This window comes from Pelodiscus sinensis, chromosome 12 (assembly GCF_052426305.1).
Source record: "Pelodiscus sinensis isolate ZL-2025 chromosome 12, ASM5242630v1, whole genome shotgun sequence".
In the NCBI taxonomy this organism is placed as follows: Eukaryota; Metazoa; Chordata; order Testudines; family Trionychidae; genus Pelodiscus; species Pelodiscus sinensis.
The window spans coordinates 15,309,656-15,331,400 of NC_143063.1; the positions used below are offsets into that span (position 1 = coordinate 15,309,656).

General features: G+C 41.5%; 1 protein-coding gene across 1 annotated transcript in view; it reads right to left on the reverse strand.

Moving 5' to 3' along the window:
• SLC6A2 (solute carrier family 6 member 2) overlaps positions 1–21,745 on the reverse strand; it is a 113,616-nt gene that overhangs the window by 46,763 nt on the left and 45,108 nt on the right. Inside the window, exons 5-8 of the mRNA XM_014572550.4 lie at positions 20,643–20,777; positions 15,213–15,316; positions 7,858–7,982; positions 4,556–4,668 (exon numbers count right to left, since the gene is read on the reverse strand). Coding sequence (XP_014428036.3) covers positions 4,556–4,668; positions 7,858–7,982; positions 15,213–15,316; positions 20,643–20,777 — 477 coding nt within the window. The remainder of the gene's footprint in view (positions 1–4,555; positions 4,669–7,857; positions 7,983–15,212; positions 15,317–20,642; positions 20,778–21,745) is intronic.

Below are 21,745 nucleotides of genomic sequence, written 5' to 3' on the forward strand. Positions count from 1 at the left end.
TCATCTGAGCAGAAAATACAACAAATACATAGCCCAGCAGCATCCTCCCCAGCCCTGCCTGCTGTTTATTTGGTGATCCTGGAAGCCTTTGTCCAGGACAACCACCTGACTGCCCACCCCTAAGGCCAACCCTGTTCCTGCTAGGGAGGAACAAGCCAATGTATTTAAGAATCTGGTCATCAATTGTGGAGAAGCAATGTAAGAAATGTCCTACATATAGGAGAGAAATTTGGTAAATCCTTGGGGGTTGAGAGGAGAGGGGAAGGGCAGCAGGATGGGAACAACAACAGTTCTGTTTCAAATCAGCTGCTGAGAACAATCTCCATAGTATGAGAATGATTCACTTCTAAAACCAGAGGGCTGTAGAGGGGAGGGCAAACATTCTTTGAGTAAATCTGACACTGGATGGTAAAATGTTAAAGCATAGTGTAGAGTTGTATCCATCTGACTTCCACAAGCATTAATGGGAATTGTACAGTTAAACTTCAATGCGTTGCTTAATATTTTTCATATTCATAAAGTTTTACTACCCAGCTACTTTGAGAGAATCAAAGATGATAGAAAGGGAACATAGCCTTCAGATTCTCTGCTCCATCCTATCATTACAGAATTGCTTCCTAATTTGGTGCTTTGTTCATTCCAGTTGTTAATGCCCTATGTAGAGATGGTTGCATGCTGATAAAACACAATGTTACAGACATTCATTTTAATTCCTAACCCCTTTAGTTTACTATCCACTAATATGTCCACTAATATGTTCTCTTACCATAAACATTTGGGGGAGTTCCAGAAAACTGTCTCCATATGTCATCAAGAGGATTTTGTGCATGAATAAGGAAATTAATACATCATTCCTCTTTTTTCTTGTTTTTTTTCCTGGTTTCAGTTATCTAACCAGGGATAACCAATAATATGTAATGTAGGTGATCGAGCTCTCATCATAGAGAGTGTTTAATCAAGAAAAGTGGTCTGCAAACAACACACAGTTACTTGCATAGAACCAGTAAATAATTATGAGCAGCAGGCAGACGTGGCTTTGATGTAGCTGTAGTGCACCGAATGGATTTCATCTTGAATGGTCCCCTGGAATACTTTTTCTTTTGGTAAGAGACAGGATGCTTGTGTGGTAGTGTGCCAACCCCACACAGAGCCTGACTAGAGATAAGGGCCAATTAACCAACCATGGGACAGGCTGCACCTGGAGAAGAGTCTGGGCTGATAAGCTTTTAACTGATGATGAAGCCCAGCTGGGCAAGGAGAAAGCTAAGCTGCTATGATCCCAGGAAACAGAGTAAGAAGGGGGCTGCACTATAGAAGACTTGCAGTTACTCTCTGGGCTTTGTGAGATGGTGCTCAGCCCAGCCATGAGTGCAAGGAACTGATTTGATAACCTTCATGGTCCCTTCCAATTCTAGTGCTCTATGATTCTATTAAAAGAGGAAGCCAAGGATAGGACATCCAAGGGAATGGCATGTCCAGAGAAGGGTGAAGAAGGAGCTTGATAGGAGACAAAATAGGAAGCAGCCCAGGGAAAAAGCAGCAGGTTGAGGACATTGCAGACAGTGGTTAAACACTGGAATACATTGCATAGGGAGGCTGTAGAATCTCCATCTCTGGAGATATTTAAGAGCAGGTTAGATAGGCATCTGTCAGGGATGGTCTAGATGGTGCTGGGTCCTGCCATGAGGGCAGGAGACTGGACTCAAAGACCTCGAGGTCCCTTCCAGTTCTAGTGATCTATGATTCTATGACCTTGGCTGCTAGTTGTAGGAACCCTAGGCTGGAACAAGGGTCCCCTATAAGCCACTAGAGAAGAGAGACAGACTGTATGATGGAGCAGAAGCGTGCCCGGGACAGTCATCCAGTGGGACTTTGATGTCCAGGAAGGACAAAATGATAGTGTGACCAGGCTGGAAGGCCAGGCCATGAAGGGGGAGCACCATGAAGAGAGTGAGACCATGGGATGTGAAACTGAAAGAGGGACATTGGGATGGGCATGAGCTCATCCCCAGACGGACCACAGGATGCTACACAGCATTGAGTAGAGCATCCTATGACAGGGAGGATTTAGGAGTCTTAATTCCCTCAAAATCGCGTCTTCCGACCGCCTTCATTCATAGTTGGTGTTGCGTACACATCACCTCAGGACGGGATGCACAAAAAGTTTCTTGACACCTTAAATGACTTAGCAGCTGGTTCTGGAATCCATAAGAGGAAAGACAATTCTTGATTTAGTCCTAAGTGGAGCACAGGATTTGGTCCAAGAGGTAAATATAACTGGACAGCTTGGAAACAGTGATCATAATGTAATAAAATTTAACATCCCCATGGTGAGAAAAACACCTCAGCAGCCCAACCCTGTGGCATTTAATTTCAGAAAGAGGAACTACACAAAAATGAGAAGGTTAGTTAAACAGAAATTAAAAGGTGCAATGCCAAAATTTAAATCCCTGCAAACTACATGGAGAATTTTCAAAGACACCATAATAGAGACCCAACTTAAAAGTATACCCCAAATTTAAAAAAAACACAGTAAGAGAAACAAAAAGTGCCACCATGTCTTAACAACTAAGTAAAATAAGCAGCGAGAGATAAAAAGGAATCATTTAAAAAGTGGAAGTTAAATCCCAGTGATGAAAATAGAAAGGAGCATAAACTCTATCAAATTAAGTGTAAAAATATAATAAGAAAAGCCAAAAAGGAGTTTCAAGAACAGCTAGCCTAAAACTCAAAAAGTAATAGCAAAATGTTTTTTAAATACATCAGAAGCAGGAACTCTGCTAAACAACCAGTGGGCCCACTGGTCAATTGAGATGCTAAAGGAGCATTCAAAGACAATAAGGTCATTGTGGAGAAACTCAGTGAATTCTTTGCTTCAGACTTCGTGGCTGAGGATATTGGGGAGATTCCCAAACCTGAGCCATTCTTTTTAGGTGACAAATTTGAGGAACTGTCCCAGATTGATGTGTCAATAGAGGTGGTTTTGGAACAAATTGATAAACTTAACAGTAACAAGTCACTGGGACCAGATGACATTCACCCAAGAGTTCTGAAAGAACTCAAATGTGAAACTGCGGAACTACTGACAGTCATTTGTAACATATCCTTTAAATAAGCTTCTGTACTTAATAACTGGAAGATAGCTAATGTGACACCAATATTTAAAAAGGGCTCTAGAGGTGATTCTGGTAATTATAGACTGGCAAGTCTAACCATCAGTCTCAGGCAAATTAGTTGAAATTATAGGTAAGAATAGAATTGTCAGACACATAGTTGAACATCATGGCTACGTCTAGACTACATCCCTTTTTTGTAAAAGAGATGTAAATTAGACGTATCGCAATTGCTAATGAAGCGGGGATTTAAATCTCCCCCACTTCGTTAGCATAAAAATGGCTGCCTTTTTTTTTTGGCACGGAGCTTTGCCAGAAAAAAGCGCCAGTCTAGATGCTGATCTTGCGGAAAATAAAGCCTTGTCCAAAAGGACCTCTCATGGATTGATAACTGGCTAAAAGAGAGGAAACAAAAGGTAGGAATAAATGGTCAGTTTTCAGATTGGAGAGAGGTAACTAGTGGTGCCCCTATCTATAAGCTATCTATAAATGATCTGGAGAACGTGGCAAAATTTGCAGATGATACTAAACTGCTCAAGATAGTTAAGAACAAAGCAGACTGTTCAGAGTTTTAAAACGATCTTACAAAACTAGTTAACTGGGCAACAAAATGGCAAATGAATTTTAATGTTGATCAATGCAAATTGGGAAAAAAATAATCCCTGCACTCCCCTCGCACATCACAGCCTAGGAAGGCCCAAAATAGCAGATTCTGTGTGCTCCAACCCTATGGGTGGGGGCTGGAGGGGACTGGAGTGCCAGTGCCAGCTCCCTAATGCTGAACCTCAGGGGCTGGATCCAGGCAAGCCGAAGGCCGCATCCAGCCCCCGGCCTGAGGTTCCCCATCCCTGGTGTAAATGATATTGATTTTTTTTAAATGATCGTAACGGGACTATTGTAAAGAAAGAATCTTTCAAACAATTTCATATCTAGGTAATCAAAGATATAATTAATGCTGTTCTCAGTCGTTATCTCATGAGTATCATTTATGATGCTGTGGGAAATAAGAAGTGGAAATCACTGATATCAAACAGTACTGGACCATGGTAGGCCTTGCCAAAGTGCAGGTCAGCATCTTATTCCTGTGCATTTTCCAACTTCATTTTTGGGCCATGAATGTGCTGCTGTAGCAATGGTAACATTCTCATTAGTGTCAGTGATGCAGTATCCTATCCTTAAAGTGGCATCATTTTTTCTGCTTCAGCCCAACCCCAAATCATGTTTCATAAAGTACATGGCCCTTCCCAAGCCTTTTGTATCCTGTGAATCTGAGATTAAATAAACTGCTGAGTGTAATGCTATTTGATATACTGGCCTTAACTATGAAAACAGATACAGTGAGAGCACAGCTTCTAAAACCTAGTGGAATCAGACTGGTGCTGCCATCCTTATTAGCAAAGAACTTTATTAAAGGAAAAATGACAGGCATGGAAGATACTCACAGAACTGTCAATGCCCAGTGTGAGAAGCATTATGAAGAACACCACTGCCCAAAATGTTGATCCTGAAAGGGTTGAAATAGCTTCTGGGTAAAGAATGAAAACTAATCCAGCACCTGAAAAGCAAGAGGAAACTTATTGCATGAGGAACTTGATTAACTTATAAAAATGTTAATGAAAACATGATTTGACCTGTCTAGATTCTTCCATTGGTTTCTCTTTCCATAGTATCTGAATGACTTAGACTCATAGGGTATGTCGCCAGAGGCATGTAAATGAGACATACCGACATAGTGAAGTGGGGATTTAAATATCCCCCACTTCATTAGAATAAAAACGGCCGCTGCACTGTGCCGGCTCAGCTGTTTGGTGGCATGAACCGGCAGTGAAGACGGGGATCAGTCGGCAAGGAAAGCCTTTGCCGACTGATCCTGTAAACCTCATTGCATGAGGCATAAGAGATCGGTTGGCAAAGGCTTTCCTGGCCAACCGATCCCCGTCTTGACTGCCAGTTCGTACTGACAAACAGCTGAGCTGGCACAACATGGCGGCCATTTTTATTCTAATGAAGTGGGGGATATTTAAATCCCCACTTCATGGACTATGTTGATATGTCTAATTTACGTGCCACTGGCGACAGAGGCATGTAGTCTAGATATACCCATAGACTTTATGGCCAAAAGCGAACATCATGATGACGTAGTCTGACCTCCTGCATTTTGGGGGTCACAAAAACTTACTCGAGTACTCCTGTAATAGACCATAACCTTAAAGTCCTCAAATGATGATTGAAAGATTTCAAGTTGCAGAGAATCCACCATTTACACTAATTTAAGTCTGTAAGTGACCCATGCCACATGCTGCAGAGGAAAAGTGTCTTTCAAAATTTCTTCCTGACCCTAAATATGCCAATCAGTTAGACCCAGAGCATGTGGGCAGGACGACCAGTCAGAGACCTAGGAAAGAATTCTCTATCGTAACTCAGAGCCCTCCCCATCCATTGTCCCATCATTGGCCTTTCACTTGCTATTAGCAGTCACAGATGGGAATGCCATTGTAAGCCAGTCTCATTCTACCAACCCTTCATAAACTTATCAAGGTCAGTCTTGAAGCCAGTTGTGATTTTTTGCCCCCACTTTTCACCTTGGAAGGCTATTCCAGAATTTCAGTTTTGTGGTGGTTAAAAACCTTTTTCTAATTTCAAGCCTAAACTTGTTTATGGCCAGTGGGTGAATATTGTGCACACAAACAGTTACAATTTTTTAACTTTGTCACTTTTTGACTCTGACCATTTTAGTGCAGTCATTTTTAAAAGCATATCCCATTCTTTTTATGGATAAGCTCCTAACATTTAATTTGCTAGGGCACCATGATCCTTATAAGAGTCCTGACTCTGTTGTGAGACAGAAGACTTTGCAGTACAGTAGCAAAAGTGGCATGTGCATGCCTGAATCCAAACAGCACCTGTGATATTGTAACAGGAAGAAGATTAAGAATCCCAAACTTAAGTGACAGGTGACCTGTTTTTAGGAAAAGCAAGAGACAAACTGAAGAGAGACTCAGGCCCAGATACACAATGGTACCATTGTGTTGCAACTAATAAGTTAGCTTAGCTCTTTATCTGGTCCAATTAATATTTATTTATTTATTAAAGTTCAAAATGGAATCTTTCTAAGCGAGACTGAAATAGACTCATCTCAATATATATTCCTTCCCCTCCCCGAGCAGAGGGAGGAACTGAATCATTTGAATGCCTTAACTCCTGGACTAAATATTATAAGGGAAGCCACCTTCCACTCACTCCACTGCCATTTTATGTGGAGTTGGGTGTCTGGACTGGACCCTGCAAGGGAACTAGGCAGGAAAATACCTATCTTCATCTGATCTGGGGATGGCACTAAGGCTTAGGCATCAGACTGGTGCCTGGATACCTGACTGAGGCAGCAGTGCACATACCCAGAGGTACAAACTTAGGCCCCAAGGGAACTTTTTAATGAAAATTTAGGCACTGAGTGAATTTAGGAGCAGCCGAGCAGGGATTTATAAGAGTATAATAACAACCATACTGGGTCAGAACAAAGACCCATCTAGCCCAGAATCCAGTCTTCTGATAGTGGCCAATGCCAAGTGCCCCAGAAGGAATGAATAGAACAGGGACTTATCAGGTGATCGATCCCTCCCCTGTCACTGTTTCCCAGCCCTGACAAACAAGGACTAGAAGCTAGGGATTATGGATCATAGTAGTGCCTAAATCTGGAGTTAGTAGCTTAAGTCCCTCAGTGGGATTGGGCCTCAAATCATAACCAGAACCCTGATTTTCTTACGTATTTACTTTGGATTTATGTATGAGTGAGTCATATTTGAACATTGTTTAGGCAGAAACCGTTGGAGCCAGCCAGTAGTCTTGTCTCAATAGTGTATGCATGAGTTCAGTACAGACCTGACCCTTTCAAGTGTTACGTGCTTCTAGAAAAGGTTTGAGCACCCTCAACTCACTAAAGTGCGGACCATTGAACATCCTGTATAGACTGTAATTCAATAGAATGCTTAAGCACGTGTAAGCCCTCAAGCACTGGAGTGGTCCCATTCAGGTCACTTCAATGAGGCAACTCACATGCTCAAAGTCTGCTGTTCTTCCCAGCGTGAACGGACAGACACACAACAGCTTTGCTTTGCACATTGAAGACTGAAGTGTTGCCAGGACTAGCACAGGCAGATCCCAAGGCAACTGGCCTGAATATAAACCCACCCAGACTAGCCCAAACTACCCCCTGTGCTCTATACAGCTACACTGCTCTTTTGAGAGTGATAGCTCAAGCAAAGGAGTGTGCGTGTCTGCTCACACTGAGAAACATGCTCCCAAATGCAGTGTCCACATACCCTAAGTAGCTTGCTGAATCAGGTCCACAACTGGGTCCGTTGTAGGCAGAGGGGCCTACAGAGTTGCCAGGCCCCTGGTAAGATGAAGGGGGCATGGCTCTGTGCTCTCGGAAGGGGTAGGGCCTTGGGTGGAAGGAGTGGGCTCGGTGTAGCACCACCTGGAATGCACCGTGCCTCCCTCCACAGCCAGCCCTCAGAGCAGCGCAGAGCGCACTGCATGGGGTTTTGGCAGCCATTTAAGGGGCCTGAGTAGCAGTGATAGTGGCCAGGAGCTCTGGGCCCTGACGCAGTTGCACCCTCCCCCCAGTCGGCAGCCTAATTGTAGATAGGCTTCTTTGTCTGGTTTCACGTGAGATGAATATAAACAGGCTTGCAGGGCAGCAGTGGAAGAGGAGGCTAATTTGTTGGTAAAATGAACTTCCTACCTTCAGTGGCTACATCTTCAATTTTTACTTTGTGCTCATGAGCCATGTAGCCCAGTATAGAGAAAATTGCAAATCCTGAGATGAAACTTGTGACACAGTTGATTGTGCTGGTCAGCAAAGCATCCCTAATAGATGAGAGAGAGAGAGAGAACAATCGTGAAAAACACGTTAGGAAGTATGTAGGAATTGTATTATAATGTTAATAAGATTTTGGTGGAAAAGAGAAACATGCCAATCAAGTAATCATCCTGATGATCAAAGGCTCATACCAACATATTGTGCTGAACAGACCCACTGTTATTTCCTAATTGCTTTGAAATTAATCTGTGTTTAAAAATCTTAAAAATTATATTGAATTCTAGGATGGCCTGTGAGGCAGCAATAATGGAACAGGGAAGTAAGCAGAAGTGAAAGAAAGACTGGACTGTGAAGGGAATATTAGCAAATACCAATCCATATCTATAAACTCTTGTGAATGTTTTCAGGCAGTATCTGGTATACAATTTAGTGAACTTTGATGCCATTTTCAAGGTATTGCATAGAATCTGTCCATCAATTCTTCCAGTTAAGCAGACATTACAGCTAAGATGCATGGAAAGACCTTATCCAGCTCCCACTGAAATCCATGACAAAACTCCCATGGACCTCATTGAGATTGGAATATAACCTAACCAGCATCATTGTAGAATATAAAGAGGTAACCATCCCTTTAATCATGAATTTCACAAAAATGCTTATAACTTTACTATTAATCTATTATTGTTTTAGATCAGGGCTACTCAACACGTGGCCTGTGAGCCGCATGCAGCCCGCAGCCTGTTTCTTGTGGCCCGCAGTGAGGTTTAGGTTTACGTGGGGCTCAACAGGTGGCCCGCGGATGGGATCCTTTGAACATGGCCTAAACTGAGAACATGCTCCACAATGACAAGGCATCTCCCAGGCGGGGTGAGCATTGAAAGAGGCAAATGGACGGTCTGGAACAGATGGGTACAGGGTGTTGGTGTTTTTAGCCCCCAAGGAAGGGGTGCCGGAAGTGCCAGGGCATTGTGGAAAGTGCTTTGTATTCATGCTAATCAGTGTGCAAGAAGCTATTTGCATATATATTTTCATTGTATATGCAACAACACTTAAGTTGCAGCCCTCGACATGTGCTGTGAGTATCATTATGGCCCCCGGGTCTTCCAAAGTTGAGTAGCCCTATTTTGACCAATGATAGGACCCACAAATCCATATGCCCAGCTTCAGCTCTAGAATAAGCAAACAACCCTCCTTTGAATCCAATAGTGTTATGCTCATTTATGTCAAGATTAAATCTGGCCATAGTTGTCAACATTAATTTGGAATGTCACCCCTGTCTTAATGCATGTATCACAACTGGTCACATGGTTTTGAAGTTCAAAATTTCATTGATAATTTTTATTGAAATTCCTAATGTTTACAGAAAAGGAGATTGGCCCTTCCCACCCTGCACCTTTTGTACTAGCTCTAGCATTTATTTGTGCTGCCTACTTTAATGATCATAACATTGATAATATGACAGTGGTCATAATTTGTTAGACATTTAATGAATAGTATGATGCAGGAGTCAGAGCCTAAGAATGTTTTCCCCTCCTCTCCATTGTTAAATATCAATAACAGCAAGATTTTATATCACTCACTGCCTTTTGCAAAGCTGTCATCCTCATAATGACACCTGCAATATACCTCACAGGCTGTTTGCTGGAAACTGCTCTGTTCAATTTTTCTCTGACAAACGTGCCCTTCATAGGTATATTTTTTTTAAGTTTAGCCAGCTCTCCAATGCAAATGTACGGTAATTAATACAGCCTCTAGAGCATGGGAGAAAGTTCAACCTTAAACATAATTCCCCAATATTGTGAATGTTTGCAGCAGGTCAGTCTCCTAGCAACATGCTGGGCATAGCTGACCTTACCAGGAGCTGCCCTGCCTCATGGGCTGTACTTCCTGACTGCTGGGGGTAGCAGAGCTAATCTACATCTCGGCCCAGTAGTGGCCAGAACTTGCCAGCTTCTTTCCATGTGAGCTGTGCTGAACACAGTTTCCTGTGCCTTTTCTTTCTCCCCTCCAGCCTGTGCCTGCCCATGCCCAGCCTGATCTTGTTCCTACCTCAGTTCTTGCCTTTCCCCATCCTTAATGCCTTTGGCTCTGACCGCCAGCTCAGCTCTCCTGCTATGTCTCCTGCTAGTCCATTGTCTCTGGCATTCATCTTCTGACCCTTGTGTCTCACCCTTGGTCTTCTCCCATTTACACCCATGGCTGTCCTTTGGCTTTGATCCTTAACTCTAGCTTGGGTCTGCGTTAACCCCGAGGCCAGGCAATCCCTATGACTCTGACCAGTAGGCCCAACTGCCCAACTGGGCATTATCGTACAAGTGGCAATAACAACAAGCCTTATGAAAAATGTAATTAACATGTTTCATTGGCTTTTGCCATGACATGAACTCCATCCTAGAGAAGATTGTTCATAATGCTTTCATTATGCCCAAGTATGAAATATCCAGACTTCATGTTCACCCCCACCCCCAGATTAAAATCGAACAACTTACAACAGGGCTGTCAAAATAGATCTGTGTTAGAAGCAGATACAATGCAGTCTACTGTTGGACAAGGCCTTTAAAATTGGGGTTGTCAGTCATACCATAATGCTTTTGTTACTGATAGAGTTTGCCTTCACCAGAAATTTCTGCATCTGTTGCCATTGGTTAGCTCACTGCACCCATGACATGGCTGTATTCCTGTACTGGGGTGTGTATATAAGGCAGGAGTAGCTCAGGTCTACGTATTTTTAACGTTCTTAAGACTCCTTTCAGACAAAAGTTGCTAAGTTCATGTGAAATAGTATGACCAAGATCATTATCATTTTCCTCAATTCCAGAACATACACACGCAAGTAGCTTTTTCCATTTGCATGATCAACTGCACTCTTTACCTTATAAGTTACATTTTAAAACTGAAACAGTTACATGCAAAATACAGATGTTGACAACATGCTGCGTTGCACTCTGTGTTGCCTCTGTTTTATACTTGCATAACTATAGATTTCAATGGAGTTCATCTGACAAAAAACAGTTGGAGTAATGTAGTGATGAATCATGCCCTTTACCGGTATTTGGAAATACAATGCCAATTTACATTTGTTTAATTCTACTTCAATAAAGCCTTGCCAATGTAATAAAGATGTCACTGACATACTCCACAGTACTTTACCAAAGAATGGATTCACTGAAGTGTCAATTGTCTTTGAATTGAAGCTTGTTTACAGGATTAAAGATAAAACATAATATTTTAGAAACACTGCAGATCACTCTACAATACAGCAAGAGTGATTCTGGTAAACAACATAAGACAAGTGTAATAAATTTAGCACAGTGTAATGTAATTTTGGGTATTGCCGAAGGCATTTTTTTAAAGTTCCAGAGTATTTCTTTTTCTGTTTCATGGCAAATTTACTCAGGATCCAAAATAAAACAATTATGTCAGAAACATCTTAAAGGCAGGCTTCCTAGAAACCTATAAGATTAATGTTAATCTAATTGTAGAATGCTGCGATTGCCACTTTAGAGAACAGCTATTATTAAGGTGTCAGTTTTGCTACAACATTACCCATATTAATGTCACCTAACATGAACACACACGTGTGAATCTAAAGTCACAGTGGGCTTGGTCCAAAGTTCATTGAAATCCCTCCATGGACTTCAAGAGGCTTTGGATCAGGCCTTGTGTTCAGAGAATTGAACACATTCAACAGACTACCCCAGTGAACGAAAAATGATATAGTCTATTATAGAGGCTGCTATAGGCATGTTTGTTAAAGACACTGCAAGTGCCCATTTTCCTCTTAATGGTAATATGTATCACTACTCTATTCCAGCAAATATGAGGAAAGCTAAATATTTCTATACCAAGTTTAGCATTCAAGTGTCACAGCAGGTCTGTGCAAGCCTTTTTGGTGAGATCTGTGACTAGACTAAAGACCCAGGCAAGGACTAAGGATTCCTTATACCCTTACATGGGCTTCATATCCACTTTCTCCCCTTCTGGGCAGGCTGCTGGAGAAAAGTGGGGAATAGGAAGAGTGTTGGTTCTACCCTACTGCCCAGCCTATACCAGCGGCAAACTACTACACATCTACAGTAGGAGGAAGCAGTGTGGCACTATTACTGAGAAGTCTGTCTCCAACATGCTGCCTCCTGGGATGGCTCAGCTTATGCATCACTCAGGGCTGTTTCTACAGTCACCCCCAAGCCCTTTGCTTCCTAGCTTGTACCAACAGATATTTTAAAGGGAGCTACTGTAGGTAGTAGTTAATACCCAACCCAAGACTATCTAACATGCAGTGATTTCTTGGATGCTTTTCATTATAGGTATTTTCAGTCACTCCAGCATATTCCGCTGGTCGGGCTACACTACGGGAACTCCATTTTTATTCTTTTTCCAATAAAATATTCTGGATTCAAATCCAAATTTTTGAAAAACTGGGTGACAAGCCTAAACTGGGTTACAAGCAAAGAATTATTAAACCTAAAAGACATTTTAGAATGTACTTGTTGCTCTTTGAGATTTCTACACTTCTCTTAGCTTGGGCATTTCAAAGAGACTAGTCAGTTTGACTCACAAAAGTTTATACACTCACTAACACTAGGCAAATGAAATGTCTAAGAACATGAGTCCTTTAAAATCAAACAAGCCAAAGTAGCGGGAAGATACTTTATTTAACATTTGTACAAAAAAAGTATTCCTTTGGTAAAAATCTTTCAAAATCCCATTTTTTTTCATTTAGCTCCATTCTGTAGATATTTTCAATCAGAGTGTAGCAGACAAGCATAGAACAGTTAGAACACACATTTAAATAACCTGCATTAATATGTAAAGTGACAGTATCTGTCTCTTGCTGTTTGTACAGTGTTTCCCACAATGGGACCTCCAACCCTGGTTGGGACCTGTGTGCACTATGGCCGTGGTTCAGCAAATCATGTGTACACTTGTTGAACTTGAACTATGTGTTTTGCTGAATCAAGGCCAACTGGAAAAAAAAATCACAAATAGGTAATCTAAAACATAAGAGTCCTTTAGGATTTAATGCTAAAACTACCATATCTGTTAACCTTGAACATCTTCCTGCTGCTCTGGGATTGTGGACCAATCTGATTTCATTTCATATTCTCTCACTTCTAGTGCTACTTGTGAAAGACAAATTTAATGGCAGTTTACACAGCTATCTAAAGTCTAAAATTGATCTTGTACTTTTGTACAGGAGAGTCAATAACTTTATATGTTCTTAATGTTCAGTTTTTAGTAAAAGGTAATTTGGGTTTGTTTGGTTCCAGTTTTGGCTTAGGTCATATCCAAATCAGACTGCCCGTCAAAATTAAAAACCGTAATTAAGCAAAGTTTGATGCACATTAAATTGTATAATTTCTACGGCTAAATAATAATAATAATAATAATAATAATTAATAAATAGAATATATCAGTTACTTATGTAATATGCTATAACATAAAATTGATATATTTTATTATATTATAAAAATGCTGTATTAGAACTTAAGAACATAAGAATGGCCATACTGGGTCAGACCAAAGGTCCATCTAGCCCAGTATCCTGTCTGCTGACAGTGGCTAATACCAAGTGCGACAGAGGGAGGGAACACAACAGGTAAACATCATGTGATCCCTCTCCTGTCATCCATTTCTAAACAAACAGAGGCTAGGCACACCATTCCCACCAACCTTGATAATAGCCATTGATGAACCTAACCTCCATGAATCTAGCTAGCTCTTTTTTGAACCCTGTTAAAGTCCTAGTCTTCACAACATCCTCTGGCAAGTAGTTCCACAGGTAGACTATGCACTGAGTAAAGAAAAACTTCCTTTTGTTTGTTTTAAACCTATTGCCTATTAATGTCATTTGGTGACCCCTACTTCTTATATTGTGGGAATAAGTAAATAACTTTTCTTTATTCACTTTTTCCACACCAGTCATGACTTTATAGACCTCTATCATATCCCCTCTTAGTCTCCTCTTTACTAAACTGACAAGTACTGGAATGGGTTACCGAGGGAAGTGGTGGAATCTCCATTCCTAGAGGTTTTCAGTCCCATCTTGACACAGCTCAGGCTGGGATAATTTAATTAGGGTTGGTCCTGCTTTGGGGCAGAGGGCTGGACTCAATGACCTCCTGAGGTCTCTTTCAGCCCTAGGATTCTATGGTTCTTCATGCAAGTCTTTTTAGTCTCTTTTCATATGGGACCCGTTCCAAACCCCTCATCATTTTTGTTGACCTTTTCTGAGATGAGCCAACCACATCTGCACACAATAAGATATTCTCTGTCTTTTATATAGAGGCAATAAGATATTCTGTCTTATTCTCTACCCCTTTTTTAATGATTCCAAACATTCTATTTGCTTTTTTGATTGCCACTTCACATTGAGTAGACTTTTTCAGAGAACTAGCCACAATGACTCCACAATCTCTCTCAAGTAGTTGTAGTAAAATTAGTCCCCAACATATTGTATATATATTTGGGATTATTTTTTCAAATGTGCTTTACTCTGTATTTATCAACATTACATTTCATTTGCCATTTTGTTGCACAATCACTTAGGGAACGTCTACACTGCACGCTTATTTCAAAATAAGCTATTCCGGAATAGTTATTCCAAAATATCTTATTTTGAAATAGCACATCTATACTGCAGGGAAGCCTCAAAATTAGTCTGAGGCAGGCTTCCCTAATGTTGATGTGCTGTCTTGATTTAAAGCCCGAGGAGGCACTGACGAGGAATAACTTCGAATGGCCCTGTTGAGAGGATATTTCAAAATAGCAGCAGTGGAGCATCTACACACACCTTATTCCTCATAGAACGAGGTTTGCAGATTTCAGAATAAGCTGTCAGTTATTTCAAAATTATTTTGAAATAACAGAATGGCTGTGTAGACGCTCACATTGTTATTTCAAAATAATGCTAGTCATCTTGAAATAACGGTGCAGTGTAAACACACCCTTTGTTTGGTGAGATCTTTTTGAAGCTGTTCACAGTCTGCTTTGGTCTTAACTCTCTTGAGCAATTTGGTATAATCTGAAATATATTATATTGGCTAGCATTATATATATATATATATGAAGAAAATCCAGTGTCAACATGGAAATAGAGTTCTTCAATTGTGAAATATGTATAAAGAAATAAATACATAAAATTAGATTACATTCCAAATTTCTCAGCTATTTTATTGGAATCATGGTATCAGAGTTCTAGTAAAATGAGTCTGAAATTAAAGCTTTTTAAAATCAATTGTCACTATCAAATGGCAATGAGAAATAGATTCTCTTACCTATAACAGTTGTTGTCGAACTTATTGTAACTAGCAAATGCAATTAAAACTCCAAAACCCGCTCCTAAAGAGTAAAATATCTGAGTGGCTGCATCAATCCATACCTGCATAAAGAGATGAGAATAATTAAATGGGTTAGCTCAGTTTAAAAGCAAGTCTAGTGATGTGACATGGATATCTGTTGAAATAATATTTGATCATTCTCCATTACTACAGAACCATCAATATTCTCCAGCCCATCAAGAAGCAAAGCCTGGGATCCAGCCACAGACTGGAGTGGTTCAACACAGTGACAAACACTAAAGCAACTCCAAAACCTAACGTGTGCACAGAGTGGTACTACAGGGATGCTGATTGTTTATTGAACTTCCATAGGGTACAGAAATGACTGATCAATGTATTTGCTGTGTTGAGGCAATACATTTCTCACTTTCACTGAGTTAATTTGAATTGCACAGTCAGAAATAAAAGTCGTCAATAGATCAGGAGTTATGGAATGTTTTCCTTTCCCACAGAAGCACTTACTGCAGCGACTGTAATTGCAGTTTACATGATGCTTTCTTCCACCAGATGCCAAAGTCTGATACACATGCTTTAAATGTGACTTGTGCAAAATATTCCTTCTCAAATCCCATTCATTTGAAGGGCTAAGGGCTATGAGAGTCATGAAATCCCATCTACTCAGTGTATGTATACTCTATGAGACAAGATCAAATTAAGATATACAACTTCAGCTACGGTAATTGCATAGCTGAAGTTGAAGTACCTTAACTCGACTTTTGGCGCTGTCCACACTGCAGGAAGTAGAAGTGAGAACACTCTCCCTTCGACTTCCCTTACTCCATGTGGAAACAGGACTACTAGCATTGACCAGAGTGCCCCTCTCAGTTCTATTTAGCTGTCTTCACTAGACCCACTAATTCAAAGCCTGGAAGATCAACAGCAACAGCTTCGATCATTCTCATAGTGTAGACGTATCCTCAGACTGCATTTAGGCCAGGTCTGAAGACAATGTCTGGACTTTTACAATAGAAGCTTGAATAGGCAGAGGAATTCTTCTGAATTGTTTTATGAAGGTTTTTAAATCTCTCTTCCCTTGAGTATCACTTTGAGAAATCAAAAGCTCATGGCTCGATCCCAAGAAATATTGAAGTTCAGGGTACTCAGTACATCTCAGACTCAGAACATTTGGGGTTAGCTGAATCTGCCAAATGTAGCCTCAGGCTAAAACACCCCCAAATTACATGTGTTCTCCATCCAAAATCATAAATTAGTCCAACTGCATTCACTTGGCTGTTGAAAGTTCCCTCTGACTCTGGAACTTATCAGCATTCTAGGCTACATCTGGTGTGTTGGGTCAATAGTGAACTCTCACCCAACACTCTCATTAACCTATTCCACCTGCCCAAGAGGAACATGATGATGAACTGCAGTAAAATGCAGCATACCTAAGGTGTGAGCTACAGCCCATTGAAACCTATGGAAGTCTTTTCTCTGATTCGAATTGGATTTGGATCATGAGGAATTTCCACAGAAGCAAGAAGTTGTTCTCTACAAATGGAGTTTACTCAGATTAGAGATGTGAAGAAAGGTTAGGGATGCAAAAAATTCATTTTTCCTAGCTCCCGTCCCCTAGCACCCATCCTCTACTTATGCTTCATTGATGACACCTTAATCATATGGACCCACGGGAAGAAAACTCTTGAAGAATTCCACAGGGATTTCAACAATTTCCACCCCACTATCAACTTCAGCTGAACCATTCTGAACAAGAGAATGGAATACATCCACCCTCCTTAATTAGCTTCATTAACACAGGCCCTACAATTGACAACTGCTTTTGCTGTTATATTTACCTTGGGTTCTGTATTTTCCACTACAACTCATCTGAATGAAGTAGGTGTTACCCACAAAATCTTATAAGCTAATAAGTTTGTTAGTCTCATAATGTGCCACAGGACAATTCTTTTTTTTAAATATACAGAGTAACACAGCTACCCCTCTGAGACATTTTACCTAGAGTGTTTGTTGAGCAAAAAACTCTACGATGTATTGATATCAACTGCTGGTGCTAGTAGCACTCAGCATCTCACTTGCCGGAAAAGTTCAACAAAATCTAAACACAAGGGCTGTGTCTAGACTGCATCCCTTTTCCGTAAAAGGGATACAAATTAGACATATCGCAATTGCAAATGAAGTGGGGATTTAAATAAAAATGGCTGCTGCTTTTTTCCGGTTCGGAGCTTTGCCGGAAAAAAGCGCCAGTCTAGACACGGATCTCTCGGAAAATAAAGCCTTTTCTGAAAGATCCCTTATCCCTCTTAAAATGAGTTTAGACTGGTGCTTTTTTCCAGCAAAGCTCCGAGCCAGAAAAAAGCAGCAGCCATTTTTATGCTAATGAAGCAGGGAGGATTTAAATCCCCGCTTCATTTGCAATTGCAATATGTCTAATTTGCATCCCTTTTACGGAAAAGGGATGCAGTCTAGACACAGCCTAGGAGATTTTAAAAGTAAACTATATTTGGGAATGGCATAATAACTCCACAAGGGACTTGTATTGCTTTATGATAGGTCACTGGCTCTTTATTACTTTGAATACATCCTATCATGGGATTTGTAGCTGCTTACACTTGTTCTGCTTTTTTGTTCCAATTAAAAAGCACTTAGCTTTAAGGTGACTGAGCACATGCTGTACAGGGATGGATTTAAGCATGGACGCAGAATTAAGCATGTGCTTTTGTGCCTTCCTAAATCTGAAACTTGGATTGAAATATTCCTGTGTTATCTCCATTAACTGCTGTGCAGACTGAGATAAGGAACAAGCAGGAGAAAACTGGAGTCACTAAAAAGTCAAGGTTCCATGCAAAATATTTCTTGTAATAACGAACAGGATGCAACAAAGAGACAATGGAGCTAGTTTCTTCCACAACTTACACTGATGTTATTTTTACTAATTTCAATAGTGTTACTTCTGACTCATGGCATGATCCAGTTTCACTGTATCCTATAGTATTTGAATTGGTACACACAAAGTATGTACCAATACAAAAAATTCTGAGAGGCTGCATCTTTCACTTCAAGATTCCTTCCTGTTTATATTATTATAACTTTTGTTTCTACACATTCTCATCCATGTCTGAACTTGCAATATTACTGCACAATACAGAGAGGAAGGGGAAGTAGTAAGAGAATCCCCAGACATGATGTAGTATTCAGGAAACATCTTATGACGTTCAGAAGAGCAAATGCCTCCTTCCTGGCCTAGAATTCTTGATGACTCTGATTTTATTAATCACTCACCGATGTTCCTTTCGTGGGAAAGAAGTACAGCTGACATTTATACAGATTTTTAAATGAATCGCTTGCTTTTTGTGCAATGGAGCCAACAGAATCAAGCTTTGTGCTACTGAACTATCAGCAAGGAATTCATGTGGGCCCTATATTCCTTTAAGATTTCTTCTAAGCAATATTTCTATCTGTATTCTTGATGGGTCTGATCCTGCATAGTGCTGGTGTTTTGGCAATGGAAGTCTCCCAAGAGTAGCTGAACACTTTGCAGTAGTGAGCTCTGTATATTTTTGGTACGAGGGAACCTTATGCCTTTTACACAAAGGCTGTTGATTGCTTGGCAAAGCATATTACAGGCAGTCCCCGGGTTACATACAAGATAGGGATTGTAAGTTTGTTCTTAAATTGAATTTGTACATAAGTCGGAACTGGTACATATTGTACCCCAGGTGTCCCCGATTCAGCTGCTGCTGACCAGCGGCTGACTACCGGAAGCCCGAGTCAGAGCTGCTTTGCCCCGGGCTTCCTGGAATCAGCCGCTGATTAGTTTCAGCAGCGGCTGACTTGGGGACACCTGGGGTAGAGCAGCTGGGGTGCTGCCGAGTTGGTCACCGCAGCGCCGAGGTGCGGCGCTGCGGGGACCAACCCGGCAGCGCCCCAGCTGCTCTGTCCCAGGCGTCCAGATTCAGCCGCTGTTGAAACTGACCAGCAGCGGCTGAATCAGACACGCCTGGGGCAGGGCAGCTGGAGTGCTGCTGGGTTGGTCTGGTAGCGCCGACCCTTGGCGCTGTGGGACCAACCTGGCAGCCCCCCAGGTGCTCTACCCCAGGTGTCCCCAAGTCAGCCGCTGCTGAAACTGATCAGCAGCTGATTCCAGGAAGCCCAGGGCAGAGCAGCTCTGCCTCGGGCTTCCTGTAGTCAGCCGCTGGTCAGTTTCAGCAGTGGCTGACTTGGGGACGCCTGGGGCAGAGCAGTTGGGGTGCTGCTGGGTTGGTCCAGTAGCGCCGCACCTCGGTGCTGTGGGGTCAACCCGGCAGCCCCCCAGGTGCTCTACCCCAGGCGTCAGCGAGAAAAGCCTGGTTTGCTGGGGGGTGGGGGAGCGCACTAGCTGTGCCTCCCCCCCCAGCAGACCAGGGAGACGCGGAGCAGCTTTTCTCGCCGTGGAGGACGCGGGCGGCGGGACCGCGGTGCATCTCGGCGGTCCCGCCACCCGCATCCTCCGTGGCGAGAAAAGCCGCTCCGCGTCTCCCTGGTCTGCTGGGGGGGGGGGGGCGCTAGCTCTGCATCTCCCTGGTCTGCTGGGGGGAAGCGCCCAGCCGGTGCAGGGAAGGCGGCACCCCGCACTAGCTGCGCCCTCCCCCCCCCCGTTCGTAACTAGGGGTCCGATTTAAGTCGGATTGATGTAACCTGGGGACTGCCTGTATAGAACTGCACCATTTATTTGTGACTATTATTTGTTGCTGTTCTTCACTAGGGAAAAATGTTAGTACTTCAAAGGCTCTTGCAGAAACACCCTGAATTGGTTCTTCGGCAGCCATCAAATCTCCCAGAGGCCCAGAAATAAGAATTAAGCGCACCAACATGTCAAACGAGACAGCATGGGATTGCAGAAAGAATTCTGCAGAACGAATAACACAACAGGTATCTTGGCCTTCCTTCCTCTTCCTTCTAAGGATACGTCTACACTGCAATCTTATTTTGGAAAGTGCTATTTTGGATATCTTCATTCCCATCTGATCATTATTATCTACTAGCAACTGCTCAATGTAAAGGCCCAGAAAACAACCAGATTTGACCAACTATTTTCCCAACATGCAGTGGCTCTCCATCTGCAAACAGCTGATGCATCTTGTCTTTGCATCACCTCATGATAGAGTTGTACAGTTTCTTAGGGACCAGAGTTGTGTGGCTCCATCCTGATACAGCTCCCTGCTGCTCTCCTCCACTAGCAGAAAGTCAGGAACTGAGCACCCTGGAGTTACTACTATAATATTTATGTTCCAAGAAATATAAATACATCATTTTAAAAATGAACACTAACAATTTAATGACAGCTTCCATCTCTAACTCAGACAATCGTTAGGAGGTTCTGTGAGGGCTATTATTTCGTTATAGGAAGCGAAGATGGAAGAGAGAACTTACCGTGGCTTCTTTTAACCTTCTGAAATCTATGTGAAGGTAAGCATTTATTCCATTGTATGCACCAGGCAATGTGATTCCATGGATTAACAATACAAATAATACAACGTAAGGCAAAGTGGCTGTGATCCACACAACCTGCCAGGGACAAACAGACATCAAATGTCAAATAATCTACTTTTACACAAACAGGAAGTTTTATAAACATGTTGGAGAATACAACTGTCCCTTTGTTGCGTTTATCTCTTCTGTTCTCTGGAGGATATTTTGGTTGTTTATCATAAGGGTCATTGTCCTAGAAGAAAAGAATTGCTAGTAACAGTCACACAGACTAGGAAAAGCTAAAGTATGATATGGGTTAGGCAAGTAAGATACGTCAGCAGTGGAATGACTATGTTATGTTATTTTGTCCTTTTCATATGTGTTCATTTTTTTAATTGTATCCTTTGGTATATATGGTTGTGACTATTTTCTTCCACTATTTGATCTGAGGAAGTGGGTCTGGCCCACGAAAGCTCATCATCTAATAAACCATCTTGTTAGTCTTTAAAGTGCTACATTGTCCTGCATTTTGCTTCAGCTACCCCAGACTAACACGGCTACATTTCTATCACTATGTTATTAATGATTGTATTAAACTGAGCAAGCTCAGTTTGAATGATTTCCAGAAGCATAAGTAGATTCAAGAAAGATATTTGCTGTAAACACCATAGAAATATACATAGCAACCACAGACAGCAAGACTTCTCATATGTCTTCCTGGGCTAGGACTTCTGGAAGTTAACAATACACTGAGATTGATTCATCCATCATAAATTACCAAGAAAACTTCCATCAGGGAGGTTAAATATCAACGTGAAAATAAAGAAATGCTAGTATTCACTGAATATAAATGGCACAAATAATGGGTTAACCCTAATGTTATAATTAAAAAGCCAAATAAAGAGAGGCAGTGCATTGGACCACATCATTTAAGTTAAACCATGATGTGAACATTAACTGATGAAAACTGTTCAGGTGACAGCTAATTTATCAAAGTAAAAAATATTCTGAGGTTTGAAAACTAGACACTCCTTTTCAGCAAGTTAATAGAGTTTCATCAAGGT